This window comes from Pinus tabuliformis, chromosome 1_1, assembly GCF_031772625.1.
Source record: "Pinus tabuliformis cultivar Carrire ecotype Pingquan chromosome 1_1, CPIR1, whole genome shotgun sequence".
In the NCBI taxonomy this organism is placed as follows: Eukaryota; Viridiplantae; Streptophyta; class Pinopsida; order Pinales; family Pinaceae; genus Pinus; species Pinus tabuliformis.
The window spans coordinates 760,459,830-760,484,294 of record NC_142297.1 but is presented as its reverse complement, the minus strand read 5'-3'; the positions used below and the strand labels follow the sequence as shown (position 1 = coordinate 760,484,294).

At 35.9% G+C, this 24,465-nt stretch overlaps 1 protein-coding gene and 3 pseudogenes across 3 annotated transcripts in view; all 4 read left to right on the top strand.

Moving 5' to 3' along the window:
- Positions 1-922: 922 nt before the first annotated feature.
- Positions 923-3,894, top strand: LOC149216239 (protein DETOXIFICATION 41-like). The gene is made up of 8 exons (XM_089389874.1): positions 923-1,037; positions 1,271-1,769; positions 1,886-1,972; positions 2,110-2,166; positions 2,637-2,875; positions 2,985-3,103; positions 3,272-3,358; positions 3,437-3,894. Exons 1-8 carry the CDS (start codon positions 923-925, stop codon positions 3,515-3,517), a joined length of 1,284 nt encoding a protein of 427 aa, XP_089246000.1. The 3' UTR covers positions 3,518-3,894.
- A 1,180-nt stretch (positions 3,895-5,074) lies between these two features.
- LOC149216236 (protein CYPRO4-like) overlaps positions 5,075-24,465 on the top strand; it is a 98,592-nt pseudogene continuing 79,201 nt past the window's right edge. Inside the window, exons 1-4 of the transcript XR_016251099.1 lie at positions 5,075-5,305; positions 6,655-6,717; positions 6,872-6,934; positions 7,041-7,097. The product of XR_016251099.1 is annotated as a protein CYPRO4-like (transcript). The remainder of the gene's footprint in view (positions 5,306-6,654; positions 6,718-6,871; positions 6,935-7,040; positions 7,098-24,465) is intronic.
- On the top strand, positions 7,851-11,697 carry LOC149216238 (protein CYPRO4-like; annotated as a pseudogene). Its single transcript, XR_016251100.1, has 3 exons — positions 7,851-7,937; positions 8,169-9,313; positions 11,196-11,697. The product of XR_016251100.1 is annotated as a protein CYPRO4-like (transcript).
- The window catches only part of LOC149216237 (protein DETOXIFICATION 41-like), an 81,110-nt pseudogene continuing 71,185 nt past the window's right edge, over positions 14,541-24,465 (top strand).

Below are 24,465 nucleotides of genomic sequence, written 5' to 3'. Positions count from 1 at the left end.
CTTACTATTAATAATTACTGATATGAATTTTACTTTTAGAAAGATCAACATCTAATTTTGTTTGTGTAATAAATTATTGAGAAAATTATATTTATATGGTCATATGACAAAAAAAACACCTTTAATTATGTACTTATCTTCTTAGTTATAATTATGTACTTATCTGGTTAGTTATATACTTATTTATATTAAAATTTATTATTTTATATATATTATTTCATTTTTTTCTTAAAAAAAACTAATATGTTATTAAAAAATTATTTGATATTTATATTAATCCATTATTAGTAATTTATATTTACGTTATTAAACATCAATATGCATTTATTAGTTTGAGTTCTTCAATTTCTTGGCCATCCCTTATCTTATAATAGAAAAGATCCATCCTTGTGTGGTTTCCTTTTATATATTTTAATAGCCTATAAATTAAAAGTTGAAACATCGAATTTTCATGTATAAATACGTTTCTATGGATTTCTAAAAGTGTAAAAAAAATAAATTGAAAATGTCAAAAACTAAGAGGCATACAGATGAAATTAAAACACTATAAAAAAAAATAATTGAGAAAAAGAGGTTTTTTAGGCCGATAGGCCTTCCTTTATAGACTTTCGTCATCCTTTTCATTCTAACGTTGACACCTGTCATTAACAGCCAAATTGACATTTGGGTATTTTGCATCTTGCAGTTGGTGCGGTGAACGTGCCTTTCTCCGTGGCGGTCTCGAATCTTCACCCATGAAGCCGGCAGAAATATCTGCAAATTTGTTAGAGACACTCTTCTCTACGCCATTTTCCCGGACTTCGCATTACCAGACTCGATGTGCATTACCAGACTCGATGTCAGCCGAAGAAACCGAGTCCCGATTGAAAGAACTCCAGGTACAATGTCTAGACACATTTTCAGATTTTGATAAGGATTATATATGGCAACACTAATCATTCAACCCGCTGTAACCTCATCGTGTCCCTGTACTCTCAATTCCAATCTCCGGGACTCGAACCCGCGGGCTTCCGTTCCATTTGCCGGTGAAACCCTCAGTATGGGACTCCTTGCGGGCTCTCACGGGTGGTTTTGTGCAAACCAGAGCTAGCGATGTTGTTCAGAACGCTCTAAACAGTCGTATTAAAGGTCATCCCGATAAAGCTAGGGTTAACATGCATAGGGTCAGGGTTCGAGTTTCTCTGAGCATGGCTCAGGTTTTGAAGCACGATGAGCACTTGATTTCTAAGGCGGTGGAGGCCTTTTATGAACGGGACGTGGATTCCATGAGGGCGGCGTCTCGGATGGAGAAGTTTAGTCATCTGCCAGAGGTCCATGATAATAATGACTGGAACTGCAATACTCCTGGGCATCCTCTACTATTTTGCAGATCCAGTATTGATTGCCATAGGGCAGAGTAAAGAAATCTCTGCTGCAGGAGGTATTTTTGCCAAAGGTCTTATTCCTCAGTTGTTTGCTTTTGCCCTCAATTGCCCCATGCAGAGGTTTTTGCAGGCTCAGAACATAGTGGCCCCTATTGCCTATATTGCTGTTGGGACATGTCTATTCCATACATTGATCACCTGGGTGGCAGTAGACAAGCTAGGATTTGGCCTGCTAGGGATAGCCCTAATAGTGAGTTTGACTTGGTGGGTTCTGGTCATTACTACTGCCTTGTATATATTCTATAGCCCATACTGCAGGCATACATGGACGGGCTTCACCTTGAAGGCCTTCACAGGACTCTGGTCATACTTCAAGTTAACTCTGGCATCGGCTGTTATGCTAACGTATGCCTTAATACTCTTTGGAAGATACACAAACTATCTAAATTATATCTGGGTGTTTACATAATAGCTTAGCCTGTTTTGACAAGTTTTGTTTTGTTCCACACCTGATTTTGCAGTTTGGAAATATGGTACATTGAAGTATTGGTGCTTGTATCGGGTTGGCTGCCAAATGCAGAGGTCGCTCTGGATTCCATTTCTGTTTGGTATGAGACTTTCCCATTTAAAGCTAACTAATTTAAAGCCAAATACAAGCTCCATGCCTATGCATTGTCCCAACTTTGTTAGATAGCTATGCCAGTTAATATATCTCTAACGTGCCAGGTTTTGAACATATATGCAGCATGAATTATTACAACTGGGAGTTGATGGCAATGTTGGGTCTCAGTACAGCTGCAAGGTATACATTTATGATTTATAGTAATATATTGTTTTATTGGGGCATTTTTATGGCTATTGCAGATTTTGGGAATATCTTTAAATCTGACCATCGCCAGAGGGGTCAAACAATTGACCCCTCTCCTGGAGGTAGGATTCTCCAATATTGGGCAAAACTGCAATTCACATAAATTCAGCGGTTTTATATAGCATGGTATACCTTTTTTTTCCCATTTGCTGTATCTAGAAATTGGTTTTCTTTATTGTGGTATTTATATTATTTGCAGTATAAGAGTGGGTAATGAGCTGGGAGCCAGGAGACCTAAAACTGCAAGATTTTCAGTTATAGTTGTGGTGGTCACTTGCTTCATAATAAGTGTCATACTTGCCATTGGGATTCTGATACTGAAGAAAGAACTCGCCATGGCATTCACAAGCACCACTGTGTCTAGAAATTGGTTTTCTTTATTGTGGTATTTATATTATTTGCAGTATAAGAGTGGGTAATGAGCTGGGAGCCAGGAGACCTAAAACTGCAAGATTTTCAGTTATAGTTGTGGTGGTCACTTGCTTCATAATAAGTGTCATACTTGCCATTGGGATTCTGATACTGAAGAAAGAACTCGCCATGGCATTCACAAGCACCACTGTGGTTATACGCGCAGTCTATGCATTGATACCTCTACTTGCAATATCTGTTCTCTTGAATGGCACCCAACCTATTCTCTCAGGTTGGAATTTTCAGTATCAACAATTTATTTGCAGCAGAAAGCTGGTAGTTGATGTTTGCTATATTTAGGTTATATTTTCGTTGACATCATAAAGGTATTGTGATTGCAGGGGTGGCAATTGGATGTGGATGGCAAGCTGTGGTGGCATATGTGAATTTAGTGACATACTATCTTGTTGGCTTACCAGTTGGAATTGCTTTAGGATTGAAGACCAGTCTTGGAATCGATGTAATTATTTGAAATACATAGCTAACTTTTTCTACTTTTATTTGTTTTTTTCAATATAATTAGATTGTCCATGCTCAAAGATGCAAAATTAAAAGATAACAGAGGAATAACCTTATCCTGTTTCTGAGTATATTGTAGTATGTTTCTTTCTGACATTGGCAATGGCAGGGAATCTGGTGGGGATTAATCCTGGGAGTGGCACTGCAGACGTTAGTACTCATTATTCTTACAGCACGTACTAATTGGAACAAAGAGGTTTGTTGCATTTTCACTTCCTGAACATTTATAGAAAATAGATAAGAAAATGAATGAGCTAACGAGGTTTAGTTGCAGGTCCAATCGGCGTCGGAGAGAGTTGAGCGTTCCCAATACGGGGAGTCTGCAGATAACTCAAACGGAATGGTGGTTCCATAAGTTGCATTATTGAAATTAAGAGTGAATCGCATTGCAAAGAAAAGGGCATGCCCAATTTGATGGCAAATCGTTTTGTATGATGCGAGGTACATCGATTGGGACAACGGAAATTGAAGAAGTTACTCAATTCAATTCTTCTACCACAGGCTGCTTCTTTTCTTCTTTATAGCGGATTCAAACGAAAGTAGTTCAGGCCACGCGTGCTCGGCTTTGCGTGACATTACATGTTCCCATCCGAACTCCACTGTGGTGAGCTCCATTGTGGTGAGGGAGGGCAGAATATCCATGGATTAGTACCAGGTGGGGTGACCCCTGAGAAGTTCCTTCTGCCTTCTGCTCGCTCGCGCTTCAACATTATCATACATGTTTTGTTGCAATCACAGGTTGGTTAATTCTATTCTGTCATTTATTTGCTATTCATCTGCACAATTGGTCAAAATGATATTTTTTAAACATTTCCCAAACGTTTTATTAAAAGTGGTGTATCATGTGTGTGATCTGTGATCATATTGTTGTAGGATGAAATCCCCGACATTTAATAAGCCACATTGGTAGTTACTAAGCTTGGAAATAATAAGGCTTCACAATGACAACAATCAAAATGGGATTAACAAACATTTCCCTACCAATTTATTAAAACTGATGTATATGTGTGTGAGTGATCATATTATTAATGGCTGAAATTCTCAGCAAATTTCCAATGTTAATATTTATCAAGTTTGTAATTGCTTTTTTTAATATTGCAGAGAACCTTTGTTTGCCCAGTAGATGGTTGCTCTTGCAGTTACAAGAGGAAGGACCATTTAAATCGTCACATGATAAAGCATGAAGGAAAGTTATTTGTGTGCCCCAAAGAGGACTACACACTGCAATTATCAACTGTCTAATTTGAAATGCCATATGAAGCGGCATAGAGAGAGAGGTGAGTAATGGAAGAGTCTGAATCTACCATCTAGAGAGGTGAAGAAATATCCTTGCCCAATGCCATGTTGTAAGAGATGAAGAAGTATCCTTGCCCAAAGCCATGTTGTGGGAAGGTTTTTAAAAGTCCGCATTGTAAGTATTCCCCCCCCACTGCAAATATGTCTCATTTGTTTGCACTAGAACTGAGTGTTTGATTATTGCTCAGAATGATGGGTTTGTAGGTCTGAGTGTTAGTTTAGTTAAGCATTTGATATCAGCTCTGCTTATTTATATTTCTACACCTTTAACATGAAATCTTGTATGTAGGGGCAAAACTTTTTTTCAATAGCATTGTTGTTCGAAACTCTATATGGACTTTGTTTTCTAGTGAAATTGCTAATCGGTAGGTCTAGCTTTTGGAAGATGAGTTTATTTTTAGAATACCTTTAAGATATTTATGATGAAGTATAATCTACATAGTAACAGGAAAAGGATGTCAAGGGCCATGTATGCTCAGTTCGTGCAGCAAGCCTTTCAGGCACCGCGTTGCTATCCAATACCGCCTCTGTCGTCTCCAAATTACAAGGAGGCGGAACTGGGTATGAAGATAAGTTGTGGATTTGAGATGATGTATCAACAGAGATCGCATTATCAGTAAGAGATGGAGAATGCAAAACTCAGACTAAGTGGCTCAGGGGTTGCTAAAGTCCAAAGCTCGGCACTGAAAGCAGCGAGGAGTAGAGATATTGGATGGGAGGCATTCAGGAGAAGCTTTGAGAACAGGGGTTATTTCAGGGGTCTTCTTGAAGGTTCGAAGGAGCATAAGAAGCTTATGGATGAAGCATTGGACTATTACAGAAATACCACACTCTTCTCCAGAGTCAGGTAAGCTTAATTTTTTTTTCACAGATCATCCATCTGATGCACTACCTCCTCAATTTAAGTACACATTATTAGCAGTGAGAAACGTCATAAAATCAAATAATTCCTTTTATTTATTCTATATCTGGCAACTTATTTTTTTTTACATGGATGGTAAACCTGGAAAGGATATCTACCCACCCTCATACATTTGAGCAAAGAACTGGTACCTTGCCAGCACGATACCATAATCTGCCGGTAGGTTAAAGAAATTCCTTTATTTATTCGTAAATGGGAATATATTATCTTTACCTGGATGGTAAACCTTGTAACTTGCCAGGACCATACCATAATCCGCATACCTCAATAATATTCAATATACTCAAGAGCCACACCTGGAAAATCTCATTCAAGGGAGGAGCATGCATGTTAGGATTAGAAACCGTGTGTTATATATTAAACACGCCTCCAAGTTATATCGATAAAAAAATATACAGCACAATGAACATATTACGCAAAAAAGGTAGATAGCAGAAAGGCTTTTCCCATAGAAACATATAAAGGGCAGGTAACGTACAAAACACAGCTGTACAGAGTCCAGACACAATCAAATTGCACCCCTTAATGAAGACACATGCCTTCATGCAAGAGTGCAGCATGTGTCTGGTAGTGAAACAGAAATCAAACTATTCCTTTGCAACTTTTCAGGCATCATGCGAAGGAGTGACATATGTCTGGTCAGGAATCACAACTAACCTATTAACTATTACCTATAAAATGTTGAAGGGGTGTGAGGGGAAACACCACATCCCCACAGGATATGCTGATTTGAGACAACTCAAGTCCATCAGACCCCAGCCAGCAAGAGCACCCTTGATGGGCCACAACAAGTCAGCAATGGCATGGGAGTGGCAGAAAAGGTTTATTTTCCTATGCCTTGCAAACAACATCACATGCACCAGTAGGCAAATTGAAACTGAGAAATGCTTCAGCAGTAAAGAAACTGTGCTGTGGCTGGAAATAAAGGGCATCATGGCTTTTTCCCAAAGCAAACTGATATCAGCTCTGCCATATGAGGATAGGACAGATAAGGTCAAATTAAAATGATTATAAAATGCAAACCAATCCTCCAAGGCCTACTAATTTGCACATACCAATTCGAAATCATAGGTCAACCTTACCAAATTCATCATATTACTGTCCAGTAAGTAGTTGACTACGTCATAATTTTATGTTCATTGAAAGAGAAGGCTTAATGACATACGCATTTGTGTGTTGATATCTGGGTGTAAGTAATGCATTAGCATATGTGTTACCATTTAACTTAATATCTGCAGTAACCATTCAATTGGTTTTATTTACAATTCTTGCAGGCTTGAAAGAAAAATATGACAAAGCAATGAGGAGAAATGATGTGAAGGCCATTGTTGTCACTGGTATGCAACTTTGCAGAAGCGATGGAAACTGTACTAAATGTTCAATGGTGTTATAAATCTTTATATATATTCATATATATAGAGAGAGATGTAAATGCTTCTGTTAAAAAATCGAGATGATTTCATGTCTATGTCTCTGTTTTGGCATTGTTAGGTAATGGAAGCATATTCTCAGGTGGTTTTGACATCAACGTTCTCCAGGAAGTACAACAGACTGGTATGCCAAACTAAGTTTTCATACAAAATTCAAATTCTGTTGCAGATTGTTTCAAAGGTTTCCATGTTTGCTCATATTCAATTCTCTGTAACTGTGTATCTAGCAGGGAACTTGTCACATTTGGGTAGAGTTTCTGTTGATCTTATGATCAATACTATTGAAGGTAGGCGTTTGTTATATATGTTGCTTTTTTTTTGTTTTCACTAAAGTTGCAAGTTGTTGGTGATATGTAAGGCTGAAGTGGGGGTACTGTATCTCGGGAATGTTAGCTATTATCAAATCCACAAATAATGTATAAGATAGAGGAATGTTGCTTTTACTTTGACTTGTCATTTCAAAAAAAATTATCAATTCTTGTAAAAGACATTTTGTTGGATCGTTATTTTCCATATGTTATTTGAATACTATAAAGTGAAATTATCATACCCTTGACATTTTGAGCTTTTCTAGGAATGTGCCAAAATATGGATACCTAGGCTTATTGTAGAGTATAGTTGGATTTGATGGTACAGTTAAAAGTAGCATTCTTATAGCATAGGTAGGAACTCATCAATGTATTGGTAAAGGATTCTACATGTTTTACTGTATTGTAATACGTAGCTGGATATGTTGATATTGTTAACATAACAAAATTAAGATTCTGATGGATGTTTAGGCACCCCTGAAAGTTTGGAAAAGGATTCTATGTGTTTTTAGGATGGAACTTTTTTTCTGGCTCTGACCTTTTTGGCCTTTTGGTGTTGTTATAGAGGCTAAGAAACCTTCTGTAGCTGCTATTCAAGGGCTTGCGCTTGGTTGTGGATTAGAATTAGCAATGGTATGTGGCAATGATTGTCCATCTCTTGTAATTTTATGTTTTGGAAGGGGAATTTTGGGAACTTACATGTTTTGAGTTATCATGGATGTATTTAATTTACACAGTCTTGTCATGCTCGTATTTCAACCCCAAAAGCACAGCTTGGGTTTCCAGAACTTCAATTTGGGATTATTCCAGGATTTGGAGGTAAGATTTCTCAATGTACATTTATCTGTCTCAGCGGGGCTGACTTCATACTGTGGTATAGCCAATTTTAATCTTACTATGAATTATCTAGAAAATAGGTAATGATTTGTTTCCAGCGCTGAAGACTCTTAAATGAAGAAGGCGGCATGCAGGCTTTTATATTTTATATTTTATTGCGAAGTTATTTGTGGCTTCTTGAGGGTTGATTTTCCCATGCTTTAAACCTGTCAGATCATTGGACTATCATAGCTCCTAGCGTGCACGTTATTGTTGTATCTATGAATGGGTTTTTCTGCTTCTTGGCTTCGATCATGACTATATGGGGTGGCCTTATGTTTGAGAATACTTATTTGCTCAAGGATACTGAGGAAAACAAGGTTAAGGTGTTTGGGAAGGATTTCATGGGGTGGGCTAATCCCCAGACTGCAGATGATTTTGTCTGGGAAGATGCAGAGGAGAGCTTGGGGCTGGAGGATGAGGATAGGGATTTGAATGAAGAGATTGAGGAGGCTACTAATGGTGGTATACAGAGCTTGGCCATGGGTGCCCTGGGTAATAGCTTTTTGGTCGGTGAGACTGGCATTGAGGCAGCCAAGAATTTGCACCATGGGATCCATGGGAAGGGCATGTCTGTGAAGTTCAGGTAGGGGGATTTGGGGGGTGATGGGTCTTATTACTCTACACCGAAGAAGGGTCTTCTCATGAGAGCAGAGACCAATATGATGTTGATGAGCCCTGCCAAGCAGGGCAAGCCTCATGCTGCAAGGGTTCACCAACTGGATATTGAGACTGGGAAGGTTGTGGCAGAATGGAAGTTTGAGAAGGATGGGACTCCCATCACGATGCGAGATATTAAAAATGTTAGCAAGGGTGCACAGTTGGATGCTGCAGAGTCGACCTTCATGGGGCTTGATGACAATAGGCTGTGCAGGTAGGATATGAGGGATAGGCATGGTATTATTCAACAGTCTGACAACACGGTTTCAAATTGGGCCAATGGTCATCAATTTACGAGAGGTACAAATTTTCAGTGCTTTGCAACTACTGGGGATGGATGCGTGGTGATTGGATCCAGTGATGGGAAGATTCGGCTTTATGGGAAAACATCTATGGGGGTGGAAAAAACAACGTTTCCAGCTCTTGGATCACCGATCGCACATGTTGATGTTACTTATGATGCGAAGTGGATTCTTGGGACTACTAATACCTATCTCATTCTTATCAGTACTGTCTTCACGGTTAAAGATGGACAGTGAAAGACAGGAGTTTCTGGGCGGAAGGGGCACAAGATTCCAGCTCCGAGATTGCTCAAGCTTACTCCAGTGGATGCACATTTGGCTGGAAAGGATAAGTTCCATGGTGGTCAGTTCTCTTGGGTAAGTGTTACTAATATGCATTTTGGTCTTCTGATTTGTATTGTTTTTCTTCCCCTTATGTTGTTTATTTGACTTTAATGTCCTGTTCAATTTTTAATTCCAACTACTACTTGTTTCAAAGTATGTATTGAAAATCATTGGTTTCCATTTCATGAAAAGTAAATTAATGAATGTTTCCATCCATTGCACTCGCAAAATTGTAAACCAACAATTGAACAAATTTCTAGAAGCCAAGGCAGCTATTAGCCATGGGGTTGTACTAGTGTTTGGTCACATTTAAGCATTTTCTAAACTAGCAAAGTTTTTTTGAAAGGGCACAGCCTAATTATTCTAAGTTTTAGTTTTTTTTCATCTGAATTCGGAGATGCAAATTTTGACCAGATTGTTATTTGTTGCTCTTTAATTTTTATTTTTTTTAATGTATAAATGGATTCAATTCGCTTAAAACCCAGGTTTTCCAAACAGAATCTAGTGATACAATCTTTGACTATATCATGATTAGTTGTTGTTTAAAATTCATTTTTGAATGCACAAATCAATTCAGTGCCCTGAAAAACCCTTGGGATACTAGCCGCCTTCACGGCTCAAACTTGTGATTTCGAAAAATCCCACCTGGATTCGAGACAAAATTGATAAAAAAAAAATTTAAACCAAAAATTGAACAAATTTCTATAAGCCAGGGCAGCTATTAGCCATGGGGTTGTACTAGTGTTTGGTCACATTTAAGCATTTTCTAAACCAGCAAAGTTTTTTTGAAAGGGCACAGCCTAATTATTCTAAGTTTTAGTTTTTTTTCATCTGAATTCGAAGATGCAAATTTTGACCAGATTGTTATTGGTTGCTGTTTAATTTTTATTTTTTTTAATGTATAAATGGATTCAATTCGCTTAAAACCCAGTTTTTCCAAACAAAATCTAGTGATACAATCTTTGACTATATCGTGATTTGTTGTTGTTTAAAATTCATTTTTGAATGCACAAATAAATTCAGTGCCCTGAAAAACCCTTGGGATACTAGCCGCCTTCACGGCCCAAACTTGTGATTTCAATAAATCCCACCTGGATTCCAGACAAAATTGATAAAAAAAAAATATGCTTGAGAAAGAACCAAACATAGAAGAATTAGACTATGATGTTTTATTGTATGAAAAAATAAAAAACAGAGTACCTAAGTTGCTCGGAACTTCATTAATACTTTTGGGGACTTCTTTCAAAGTTTAAGACTTTTTTATGTACAACAAATCCGTTTCTCTTAATGAACTGCACTATCCAAATTTGGTGTCGTTTCTGGACAGTAATATTTCTGGTACAAAAATGGTATGGAAATGCGGCCAACATGCAATTAGCCTTTTCTAAAATAAATTAGTCTCTGCACCTGGAACCAAAGTTTGAGATCTTCAACGAGCACAAGATGGTGAATTTCAATGTTTTGTTTCTTGGTCGAATTATCTGGTTCAATATCCAGTAATTTGTGGGGCTTTAAAATAGCATCTTTAAATTTCAAACCAAGCATCTTATTTTACTTGGCAAACCTTCTCAGCTTGTTGCTACATGGCTCATCACCTTTCTTTCAAGAAAAATGAATTCCCCGAACTGTTCCATTAATTTTTAATAGGTCTTGATTCTCCCAAACACAAATTTCAAACATGGCCTTACAGATACACAAAAATTTGGCCATATGCTTTTTCAATATCACCACTATAAACAAATAATAATGTATTAAAAGTTAGCAATTGTCTATGAAGGGATAAGGTACACAAAAAATGACTTCAACTTCATAACATGTAGCAATTGAACTTATAGGACCGTTGGCCTGCAATATAACCTTTATTAGCTCTTCAAGTGTACTAAATTCTGACATCTATTTCTCTTCATCACTGCAGGTTACTGAGAGTGGAAGGCAGGAGCGCCATGTAGTTGCCACTGTTGGTAAATTTTCTGTCATCTATAACTTCCGTCAAGTAAAAAACAACGATCATGTGTGTTACAAGGGCCAAAATGGGCTAAAAAGTTGCTATTGCTACAAGATTGTTCCAAAAGATGTATCCATTGTGGATAGCAAATTTATGCATGACAAATTTGCTATTACAAATTCTCTAGAAGCTCCACTTGTGGTTGCAACACCAAAGAAAGTGAGCTCTTTCAGCATAGCATCTTAACAATAACATCCATTTCACACTAATCATGGCGTTGAGCAATTAACTCAAGTGATGAATTATAAACACTTGTACTGGCTTGTGCATATAACATTCCACACCTTATTGGAGTGGAGTAAAACTAAATTCTTTATAGATTTATAATCTGTTGTATAGCTGAGAGATTGGGCATTTGGTGCGTTTGAAGCAATGCTTGTTGTAATCTGTGTAAAGTGATGAACAGGAGCTATGCTGCTTCTAAGTATGTGTAAAGTTATGAATTGATTTTGACACCAGATGCTAAATCTGTCACTTAATTCTTATTTTGTTCAAGTGGATGGTCAGTATTGACATTTTATATAAATATTGATAGTTTATAATGGAGAAATTCGAGGAAATGGAGAGGCTTTTGAATTGTATGCATATTTTTGTCGTGAAAATTCAGAAGAGATGCATTTGATGGCGATCTGGTAGATTGAGTAGCATGCTATTACTAGCTATAAAAGCTTAAGTTCATGGTCACATGGGAGGGAGCTATATTTTATTCTATTGATCTTTTTCTGCTTCTTAACCGAAGAATCCATTCTGCCCAATTTTATAAGAAAATAAGCTTGAGTGGAAGATTTCATTGCTGTGATCGACTCATTTTTATTGAACAATTTGTTTATACGCAATTTATCCTATTAATATATTCATTGTTTTTAAGGTTTTATGTTTTAATTCTAAGAGTTTGGTTATGTAATTTTTTATTTCATATTTGTTTGTGTAATTTTTTACTCCATATTTGTTTGTATAGGTCTAAGAAATGTGTATCCCAAAAATTCTTAGAGATGCATTTAATTATTTATGATCTCTTTCTAGTGCTTGTTTTATCACTGCAGAATGATGATATATATGTGGTAAAAACACATATGATTCATGTTATGAGTAATTGTTTAATTATAATATTAAAATTTTAGAGGTAGGATTGCTATTTTATTTAATAGAATTGACAGGTTTTTTTGGTTGGTTTATTTGTTCTTTAATTATTTTCTGTTGATGATCATTATCACTTTATTATTGTTATTATTACATATTATTATTGCGTCGAGAGACGTTCTACAGTTTAGTATGGGGTAGATTTCAGCCAGCTCAAAATGCTCATCCGTTAGGTTTGAACTAACATTTCTTCTAGAGAAATTCAACAATTCTAATTTAATAATCCTATCGGCCTCTCTTTGTACCTTTTGGGACAATTGCTAGTAATTATTTTCCTTCGCAGTAAAGTCTTACTATTAATAATTACTCATATGAATTTTAATTTTAAAAGGATTAGAATTAATTTTGTTTGTGTAATAAATTACTAAGAAAATTGTATATATGTGAGCATATGAGAAAAGACACTTTTAATTATGTACTTATCTGGTTAGTTATATACTTATTTATATTAAATTATTATTTAGTATATATTATTTAACTTTTTTTAAAAACTAATATATTATTAAAAAATTATTGGGTATTTATATTAATCATGATAATTTATATTTACATTATTCGGCCTTGCCATCTAGCATCCAGCCCTGCCATCTGACATCCGACAGGGACTATAGTAATCGTTATTTCCCGACTTAGCATTAGTTTAGTGTTTTCCTAGTCTGTTATACGGCGGTTAGTATAAGGTCTGTGCGGTGTTCTCCCCAGATAACCTATGTCTGCTTCCCCGCTGAAGCTTTCCCATCTTATTTGGCCTCTTCCCGAGGCGGAAGAGGCCCGAACATAGGTTAAGTTGATATTTACGCCCAGTTTCATTATGCCTGACCGTCAACGGTCTAGTGTTAATGCTAGCATTAATTCGTTATTCCGTAAACAGGTATATGTATATGCTAAGGTTGCAGGGTATTAACAGGTGTTGTGCAGGTGTGCGTGCTCTGTCGCATGATCCTCATCAACAGGTGCCAGACTATGGGTAATACCCGCTCAGCAGAGAAACCCAGGCTCCTCAGATATGAGCGTCGAAACGATTCAGGCCATTACTTCCTCAGGAGCGAGGTGGGCATTGATGAATGTCGGGCGTAGTTCATCGTCTGTGCCCAGATTGATCTGCTTAACTTCGTCTTCTGTGGGAGGAGCTCTAGCTTGGCGTTATAAGAAATTCAGAAGGTATTTTCATTTTTCTTGTGGAAGGTGAAGGATGCTCCAAGGGCTTCGCAGCAGTGGATATGATTTGATGGGGGTTCGCACGTTCTGGTAAGAGCCAGATAAAGTTCGAGCAAGATAAAGGTTCGAGCCACATAAAGCTTTATTCTTGGAGACAAAGGATCCATTCTATACCCTCCGGGGGCCGGCTCCGTAAGGATCCATCGAGCCTTATAACTGTGAAGGAAGGGGGGGGAAGGATGGGGGACCCTAACATTTTTTCTTGAACTCGAAGAGACAAAGGATCATACCTCGGCTCCTATCATACCCCGCTAAGGATCAACGAAATGATCATCATTCATTGTGGGAGCACTTGTTGATTCAGCTTACCCAGTGGGCGAGTCGCCTGTTTACTACCCAGTGGAAGCAATAGAGCAAGCAGCATGAACATCTATACGAGCTATCAATTCTTCAGTAGCATCTGAGCTATCATCTGAGCCCGTTCGAGAGCCTACATAATAGATTTTAGGGCGAGATGGAGACCGAGCGGGTAACACTAGTTGAAGCAGTAGATCCCGCAACGGGAGCAACACTACCAGCAACTAAGGCAGAGGTAGCGAAGGAAAAGGTGAGAGCAACACCATAGGTATCCGAGCAAGCAATTTCCCCATTCTAGTCAAAGGCATGTTAACCTAAAACATATGTAAAGGCATCCGGGCCAATAGAGTCAAAGACATCAGCTTCACCCACAGAGACTACGGCAATAGGGTATGGTTTAAATGCTTAGTAAAAGCCAGGGATAGTCTCAAATAGGGCTTAGCCTCAATGGCAGCCCAACAACCAAATGCGGACTGACGGTCGCCGCTCATCCTTAAAGGCCGGGTTGAGAAGGAAGACTTAGAGGGGACGGATAGAAGGCCTTTCCTCTGGAGGAGTTGGGTATACTACATTACTTCCTCAGGAGCAAGGTGGGTATCGATGAATATCGAGCTTAGTTCATCGTCCGTGCCCAAATTGATCTGCTTAACTTCATCTTCCGTGGGAGGAGCTCTAGCTTGGCGTTATAAGAAATTCGGAAGGTATTTTCATTGGGCCATCAGCTAAGCTGATTTGACAGGGGTTAAGGTAATTCAGGCCATATCCGCACCATCTGTTGGGCCATCACCTAGGCTGATTTGATGGGGGTTAAGGTGATTCAGGCGATATCCTCAACATCTGTTGCGCCCTCACCTAAGCTGATTTGATGGGGGTTAAGGTAATTTACGCCATTTGTACCTGTCTTGTGTACACAGTGCATTCCAGGTGACATTATGCGCTACGTGTAACGTAATTTTCTTGTTATATAATAAGCTTATACATGATTTCGTGGTTACTTCGCGTCGGCTTGTTATTTCGCTTCGGGTCCACTACACTGGTTTATTTCAGGTACTCTTTATGTTTTCATTCCTGAGCTTCTACAGTGCCTCTCTTGTATAAGAGTTTGAATTCTTTCGTATTCTTTTTTCGTTGGGTCAGGAAGGGTTCTTAATTGTTGGATTTCTTTGCTGATTAGACAACATGTATCTCTCAGCGTACAGTGTAGATTCACATCCCTAATCTCTGCATCCGTCTAGCCTGCTTGTAGATTGTCCGTGTCTTAATAACTTCATAAGTTAGATAAGAATTTTGCTTAAGTTTGCATGTATCTCGTTATGTAACTGCATGCATTTCTTCTTTCAGATAATCCGTTGATAATACCAACAACACACTGTATTGCTATTGGAACGCTAAATTGCGATTTATTTAGTGGTTAGGCAGCATGCTTATCAATGCGTTAGCCATCATGTTTCCCTTTGTTTCTAATGTAGATTCTGGTTCTTAATTGTTGGATTTCTTTGCTGATTAGACAGCATGTATCTCTCAGCCTACAGTGTAGATTCACATCCCTAATCTCTGCATCCGTCTAGCCTGCTTGTAGAATGTCCGTGTCTTAATAACTTCATAAGTTAGATAAGAATTTTTCTTAAGTTTGCATGTATCTGGTTATGTAACTGCATGCATTTCTTCTTTCAGATAATCCGTTGATAATACCAACAGCACACTGTATTGCTATTGGAACGCTAAATTGCGATTTATTTAGCGGTTAGGCAGCATGTTTATCAATTGCTGATTAGACAGCATGTATCTCTCAGCCTACAGTGTAGATTCACATCCCTAATCTCTGCATCCGTCTAGCCTGCTTGTATAATGTCCGTGTCTTAATAACTTCATAAGTTAGATAACAATTTTTCTTAAGTTTGCATGTATCTGGTTATGTAACTGCATGCATTTCTTCTTTCAGATAATCCGTTGATAATACCAACAACACACTGTATTGCTATTGGAACGCTAAATTGCGATTTATTTAGTGGTTAGGCAGCATGTTTATCAATGCGTTATAATGTAGGTTCTTGTTCCTGATTGTTGCAAATATCTAGACTCATATATTTGCATAAAATACAGTGTAGTGATCTGTTATCCAGTGATCATAGAATACGCTAGCATGCCACAGGAAGATTTAGTTCTTCAATTTCTGGTCATTCTATACTATCTAGTTGAGGTTTTATGCTTTTCTTCTTTGAATTTAATTTTAAGCATTAGCTTGCTTAACAATCCATTATAGAATGTTTTTGTTGCCTTTATGTGAGGCTAGGGCACTCCTTTACATAGTTTGTTGCTTTCCATGCTTTTCCTTCTAGAACATACTTGCCCATCTGTACTCATCCTTCAAGGCCTGTGGCTCTCCATGAGCAACAGGAACTCCTCTATCTTTACCAGGGTTAGCCATTATGCTTTTCTTCTTTGAATTTAATTTTAACCATTAGCTTGCTTAACAATCCATTATGGAATGTTTTTGCTACTTTTATGTGAGGCTAGGGCACTCCTTTACATAGTTTGCTGCCTCCCATGCTTTTACTATAAAATTAGCAGAGCAGTCAAAAATCAACGGATGACCAGCAGCAATGGATCATTGCTTGAGAATTATTGTTTAGAATACCGACTGGTGAATCAATTCCACTGCAATGTGAAATAGTTTTGTCATTAAGGCTTTGCCTACCTTTTGCTCTTAGCTGTTGTGGTGAGATCTATGTTCCGTTTATCTATTTTTATTAAGCCTTGTTGTGATGCTCCATTTTGGTGTGTTTTCAGTTTTCAATTTGATGGAGGAAGGCTGTATTTGTTTCCTGTCCGTCTTAGCTGCCATTCTAGGATAAATGCCTTAGCTGAAGGCACAATTTTTTCTTAATGAGCAAATGCTTATGGGTATCGTCTTTTTTCCCTTTGTTGAGGCCATACATAGTTGGACGGATAGGCCTTTACTGTTTACTCCTTACTTCTTATTGGATCCTGTTGAGGAGAGGTGAGTTGGAGTGTCCCGGGTCATGGTGGTTTCTATGAGTGAAATTATAAGCAGATAGACCATGGTGGTCAGAAGTATGTGAGCCACTGGTGCGCACATTCCAAGCCACATTAAGAACATAGGTGTCAAATAAACGCTGTGTCACATCTGAGACCTGAGTTTTGTTGATGCCAAATCGAGAGATAAAAGGCAAAATTCCCTTTTCTAGACCTGTTATGCTAAGATCAATGTCTTGTTGGCAATATGGACCACTAAGATTTGGGCAAAAATGCCATTGCACTTGCGGGTCAAACTTGCTGACGCGTGTAAAAATTTGCGACTACTCACATGTCATAGTTTGACATAGCAGTCCTTACGAGTTAACTGGTTGCTCCCAAGCTCAACTTTCTCGAAGCTAGTTCTAAATTTTTAATTGCCAATGAGTAGTGGCAAGACAAACTTGTTGGGTATTCAAACTCACTGACTGGTAGGAGTTTCACATGTGAATGAATCAGTTCAGGTTGCTTTCTGTGTTGAGTTGAATTTGACACAGTGGCTTGACAAACTTTTGTAAGAAGGGTCATTAGATCAATGCCTCTTCTCATGACACACTTCTTTTCCCAATTGTAAGGCCCATCTCCATCTTCAGGTGCTCTTGCAATGTGTAGTTGCAGCTTTCCCAATCCTGTTAAGGGCATGCCATACTCATACTTTTAACTTGCATGATCAAAACCTGATTGTTCGGCTTTAATGTTTAATCTCAGCATTTCCAGTCACATCCAGGGTCCGGTTTCCTTCCCTTCAACTTGTCATTGGAGTTCAATGCCCTCTCCTTCAGAAATCTTCTTTTAACACTTTATCATAGAATTTTTGTAAGCTCTGTTGTACAGGGATTGTTGTAGTCCTTTGAAATTGAAATCAAAACTTTATTAATCTCCTCACATGAACAAAAACATTCAATTGGACCAAGAGACAAATTAGGATGCAAGTACAACAATATGGGAGTTCTCCATGTTGCTGTTGTGATGATGAATATCAGAGGGAACAACATACTTGCATTTTTCGCTTGAGAATGATCCTTCAACAAGTTAGATTGTGGAAGAGTTTCCATGGCGTTACATGCATGGGGGTTGACACAAAGCACATGCCTGTAGGCAGATTGGACCCATGGTGGGAAGCTTGAGAAGGCACACCTCCCACCTTATTGAACCATTACCCCACTGGTTATATAATTAAATTTTCATTTAATTCTCAATATAAACTGATTTTAAGTCACCCTATAAAATCGTTTAGGCTGTTGAACTGTAAACATTAACATTATCCTTTATCCATATTGTGAATCTCTATTACATGCGTTGTACTTCCAATGAGTAGTTGCAAGTCAAACTTGTTGGGTATTCAAACTCACTGACTGGTAGGAGTTTCACGTGTGAATGAATCAGTTCAGCTTGCTTTCTGTGTTGAGTTGAATTTGACACAGTGGCTTGACAAACTTTTGTAAGAAGGGTCATTAGATCGATGCCTCTTCTCATGACACACTTCTTTTCTCAATTGTAAGGCCCATCTCCATCTTCAGGTGCTCTTGAAATGTGTAGTTGCAGCTTTCCCAATCCTGTTAAGGGCATGCCATACTCATACTTTTAACTTGCATGATCAAAACCTGATCTGAAGGTGCTCTCTGTATTGCTACAAGATCTTCTCTATTTGTTTTGCTTTAATGTTTAATCTCAGCATTTCCAGTCACATCCAGGGTCCGGTTTCCTTCCCTTCAACTTGTCATTGGAGTTCAATGCCCTCTCCTTCAGAAATCTTCTTTTAACACTTTATCATAGAATTTTCATTATTTTTGTAAGCTCTATTGTACAGGGATTGTTGTAATCCTTTGAAATTGAAATCAAAACTTTATTAATCTCCTCACATGAACAAAAATAGTCAATTGGACCCAGAGACAAATTAGGATGCCCCAATTGTAAGGCCCATCTCCATCTTCAGGTGCTCTTGCAATGTGTAGTTGCAGCTTTCCCAATCCTGTTAAGGGCATGCCATGCTCATACTTTGAACTTGCATGATCAAAACCTGATCTGAAGGTGCTCTCTGTATTGCTACAAGATTTGCTCTATTTGTTTGGCTTTAATGTTTAATCTCAGCATTTCCAGTCACATCCAGGGTCCGGTTTCATCTTAGTAGTGCCATTGCTTATCCCTTATTGTATCGTAGCTTGTCTTATGCTATCTCTTATTCGCTATGTCTAGCTCACAAACTTTCTATGGTGAGAGTTAACAATGTCTCAGATAGTTGTGGCATATGTTTTGTCGTACTGTCTTCTATAACAGCAGCATACTTAATCTACCGCATGGTCCAGGCTTTACTTGTTTTGTCTTCCTGGCTGGCTGAGAGCCCTGTATTCTATGATCACTGGATAACAGATCACTACTCTGTATTTTATGCAAATATATGAGTCTTCCAACTATGTGTCCTAGACTTGAAACTAAATAGTGAATTCTCAACCATGGTGTCTTGTCACTAGATAAAAAAGAGAATGCTCAACAATGCCTTGCGGATCTTAGAGAATCCTACTAGGTCGCAGAGGAACAATGTCTGTGATGAATGGATAAACATTGTGCAGTCTATAAGAGATATACACCGAAACCAATAGCAAGGTCCCTTGAGAAATGAAGATCAAAACAGACTTTCTATGGTGAGAGTCAACATTCAAGTACGACTCAATTGTATGATAACAATGTCTCACCTTACTGTCTTCTATAACAGCAGCATATTTAATCTACCGCATGGTCCAGGCTTTACTTGTTATTTGGCCTCTTCCCGAGGCGGAAGAGGCCCGAACATAGGTTAATTTGATATTTGCGCCCAGTTTCATTATGCCTGACCGTCAACGGTCTAGTGTTAATGCTAGCATTAATTCCTTATTCCGTAAACAGGTATATGTATATGCTAAGGTTGCAGGGTATTAACAGGTGTTGTGCAGGTGTGCGTGCTCTGTCGCATGATCCTCATCAACAGGTGCCGAACTATGGGTAATACCCGCTCAGCAGAGAAACCCAGGCTCCTCAGATATGAGCGTCGAAACGATTCAGGCCATTACTTCCTCAGGAGCGAGGTGGGCATTGATGAATGTCGGGCGTAGTTCATCGTCCATGCCCAGATTGATCTGCTTAACTTTGTCTTCCGTGGGAGGAGCTCTAGCTTTTATGTGTCTATGGAGGCAATATACGTTGTTCTCGTCAGTTCAGAGTCATGACTGAATTTTCCTTTAATATTAATAAAACGGAATTTAAAATAATGACACAAATATATTGATGGTTTAAGTGAAAATTTTAGTAGTATTGTTAAATTCATCTGCCTCATTTGTACATATTCTTTTTATATATCAAAGGTCTTTACCGTTTGTGCCTGCTGCATGCAGTAATATTGCAATTTTACTGAAGTAATTCATTAATGGTAATATAAGAAATAAAATGAACTCAAAAAGTTTTCACTGTATACATTGTTAAGATACTTTATTATGATAAAATTACTATTTCAAAACTGACAGATAATCTTACCTAATTGCAGTAATATCAAAGGTCTGGAATATGTGCTTGGATGTAGCAATATTGCAGTTTTATTAAAGTACTTAGTTAATGTTTATTATTAAAACTAAATGAACTCAAAAAGTTTTGAGGATATATATTGTTAAGATACTTCATTATGACAAAATTACTATTTCAAAATCCATAAATAAAGTTACCTAATTGCACTTCCCCATAAATATCTATATGGAAGGTCATCTAGCTTTGACTCTACTATATCTAAGGAGACAGCACAAATAGTAAAGTTTTAGCTAATTTAAACACATATACTAACGTAAAGCTCAAGATCATCCAACTTTGACCCTACTGCATCTTAGAAGGGAACACAAATAATGAAGTTTTAAGCTAATTTAAACGCATATACTAACGTAAAGCTTAAATAATTTTTCCAAAAGCTAACTATGAAAATCATGATTCTATATGTTCCATGATTATATTTTATTGCTATTCTATATGTTCCATGATTATATTTTATTGCTATTTCATTGGCATGGAATATATGCATTTAAACTTTTGGATATAATTCGTGTTGTGGACAAATAATGTTAAATAATTATATTTTGAAATTTTCACCCGTAAAGTATTAAAAATAAATTAATTTTTTTATAAGTATTTTTTAATATAAGATTTTTTATAATTATTTTTTAATATAAAATTTAATAATTTTATTTAATATTTATTTTTAATTTTTTTTATAAATATTTTTTAATACAAAATTCAGTTTCTAAATTTAATTTGTGGATAGAGAATTTATATCTTTTTAAAATTTAATATTAATTTAATTATATAAATAAAAATGATAAGTATTTATTAATAGGTTTAATAGTTAAGAGTATGTGTTTCTTTCTAAAAGATCAGAAATTCATCAATTCATCTACTTTATTTGTACGTGTTCCTTCTATATATCAAAAGTATTTAGAATTGTACCTGCTACATTTAATAATATTGCAATTCTACTAAAGTAATTCATTAATCTTTATTAATAAGAAATTAAATGAACTCAAAATGTTTTGACTATATACATTGTTAAGATACTTTATTATGATAAAATTACCATTTCAAAACTTACAGATAATATAACGTAATTGCACTAATATCAAAAGTGTGGAATTTGTGCTGGTTGAATGTAGCAATATTGCATTTTTACTAAAGTACTTCATTAATGTTTATTATAACAAACTAAATAGACTCAAAAAGTTTTAAAGATATATATTGTTAAAATACTATATTATAATAAAATTACTATTTCAAAATCCATAGATAATCCTACTTCCCCAATAGATATGTATATGAAATGTCATCCAACTTTTACCCTACTCCATCTAAGCAGAGAGCATAAATAGTAAAGTTTTAGCTAATTTAAACACATATACTCTAGTAAAACTTAAATAGTTTTTCCAAAAGCTAACTATGAAAATCATGATTCTCTATGTTCCATGATTATATTTTATTGCTATTTCATTGGCATGGAATATATGCATTTAAACTTTGTGATATAATTTGCGTTGTGAGTAAATAATACTAAATAAATGTATTTTATTTAGAAATATTAAATTATATTTTAAAATTTTCACATAATATTTTAAATTATCAAAATAAAAATAAAAATTGTAAGTATTTTTAATATAAAATTTATTTTTTTTTTAATATTCATTTTTAACTTTTATAAGCATTTTTTAATATAAATTTAATTTGTGGATAGAAAATTCATATTTTTCATTAAATTTAATGCTAATTTAATTATATAAATAAAAATGGTAGTATTTATTAATAAGCTTAATGGTTAAGAGCATGTGTTTCTTTCTAAAAGGTCATAAGTTCAGAAAGGGAAGGACTAGAATATGTATGCCCATGTAGACTTCAAAGTCAAAGAGTTGTGTGGAGGTGGATTCCTTGTCCCACAAACAAGGGCATCTCATAGACCAATTTGGTGTTTGGCTTGTCTGTGACTTTAAAATTGGATGACAATGACCACCACCACCACCATCACAACAACAACAACAACAACGACAAAAACAAGTTAAATATCAAACTTATCTATCATTGCCTTATTTTCCACATATTAATGTAGATTTTTTTTTTCCACAAATTAGTAGTTCTTAAAGATCTATCATTTTCTAAGAAGGCTAGATGAGTGAGTATTATTGAAATAGTGATACTTGGCTATACATGAAGTGCAAGAAGCTATATTGATGTCTTATATTTGATATATAAGAAACAATTAATAAAAATGTGGTTGATAATTGTGGATAGGCATATGATATAATAATTAATATTAATATTAATATTATACTAATAATAATAATAAGTTCAAATAACTTTAGAAATTAATAATAGCACATATCATAAAATATTATAAAAAATAATTCAACACAATTTAATAAAACAAGACATGAAATTAAATAAAACATATTAATAAAAATTAATAACCTAAATATATAACATTATTTAGCATAGAAAAATATGATAAAATAAACAATGAAATATTAGTAATTAAAATTAACAACCAGAATAGAAATACAAAACCATAACATTAACGAATATGAAATGTTTCTAAAATAATGTTGCTAATTAGAAATATAAAATGGTTTCACTAATTAAAAATCTAAAATAATGTTTGAAATATTTATATTAATATTATTGTTGAGAATATATCGTTAATATAATGGAAGATAAAACAATATAAATAGAAGTTTAATATAATTACACAAAATGATTTTCAAATATTAGAAAAAGGAAATATAAATAGAATTATTGAAAAGTAATTATAAGCATAGGAAAAAGTAAATACATTGAAGAAAACATAAATTTTTACATCCAGAAAAATTATTCTCAATCACTAATAAGCATTCAAAGTAGTTAAGAAAGGACAATTCTGACAATCCTTCTTGTAATGCAACAAAGAAATGAGATGAAATTTTAAACATACAAGACCATTGACAACAATCCAAAATTTATTAACATTGAAAGTAATAATAATAACAATAAGACCACATTTGACAACAAAATTCAACTCTCAATGCTCGACCACAACACAATTATTTCGTAGCAGCCTCTTCCAAAACACAACACAATTAGTTCATAGTAGCATCTTCCAAAACACACCCAGAGTAGTGGCAAAAGCAACACTAATTCAAATCAACAGGATAATGATCATGATACTTCACGCTTTCAAGCCAGTCCCCTTTCATCTTCCTCCATGATTCTCCTTGGTGCAAATCATAAAAAGTTTGAACATTTTATTTCATTCCAATTAAAACAAGGATATGCTCATCGAGAAAATGAGGATGGAAGACATGTCTTCTATCAAACCTTGCACCAATAAAAGTAACAAAACTAATAGTTTTTGTAACAGAATCAAATTGCCATCATTGATCTATATATATGTGAACCATTGACACAAACATACAATTAGAATCAGTACATTGAAAGAGAAGAAATTAATGAAACAAAACTATTCACTTACAATTTTTCTTAGTTCATATTCAAACATAAATATAAAAGGATTCAAAAAAAAGCACGGAAAAGAAAACAAACAACTACAATTGAAGAAACCAAACAACAATTGCTCTGAAATAGTCAATTTACTTAAAAAGAATTCATAAACTGTAAATTGTATTGAAGATAAATACCCCAAAAATGATATTGACTTTAATCGCTCCTCTTTCTTTCTAAGTATAGCATATGAACTATCTTTTATTTTTTCATAATGTTGAAAACAAAAAGGTGGTGAAATATGCAAATCATCTATTGATTTCACTCTCGATATAATTATAAATATCAGACCCTACATTTCTCTATCTCCAATATCTACAGTGGCTCATTGCAAAGTCATTCCCTATGATTTATGTATTGTCAATGTCCATGCCATTTTCAAGGGAATTTTCCTCGCATTCCCCCTAAGAACAAGCAGAATGGGTACAAGGATTATAAAATCCTTATCAAATGGAACACC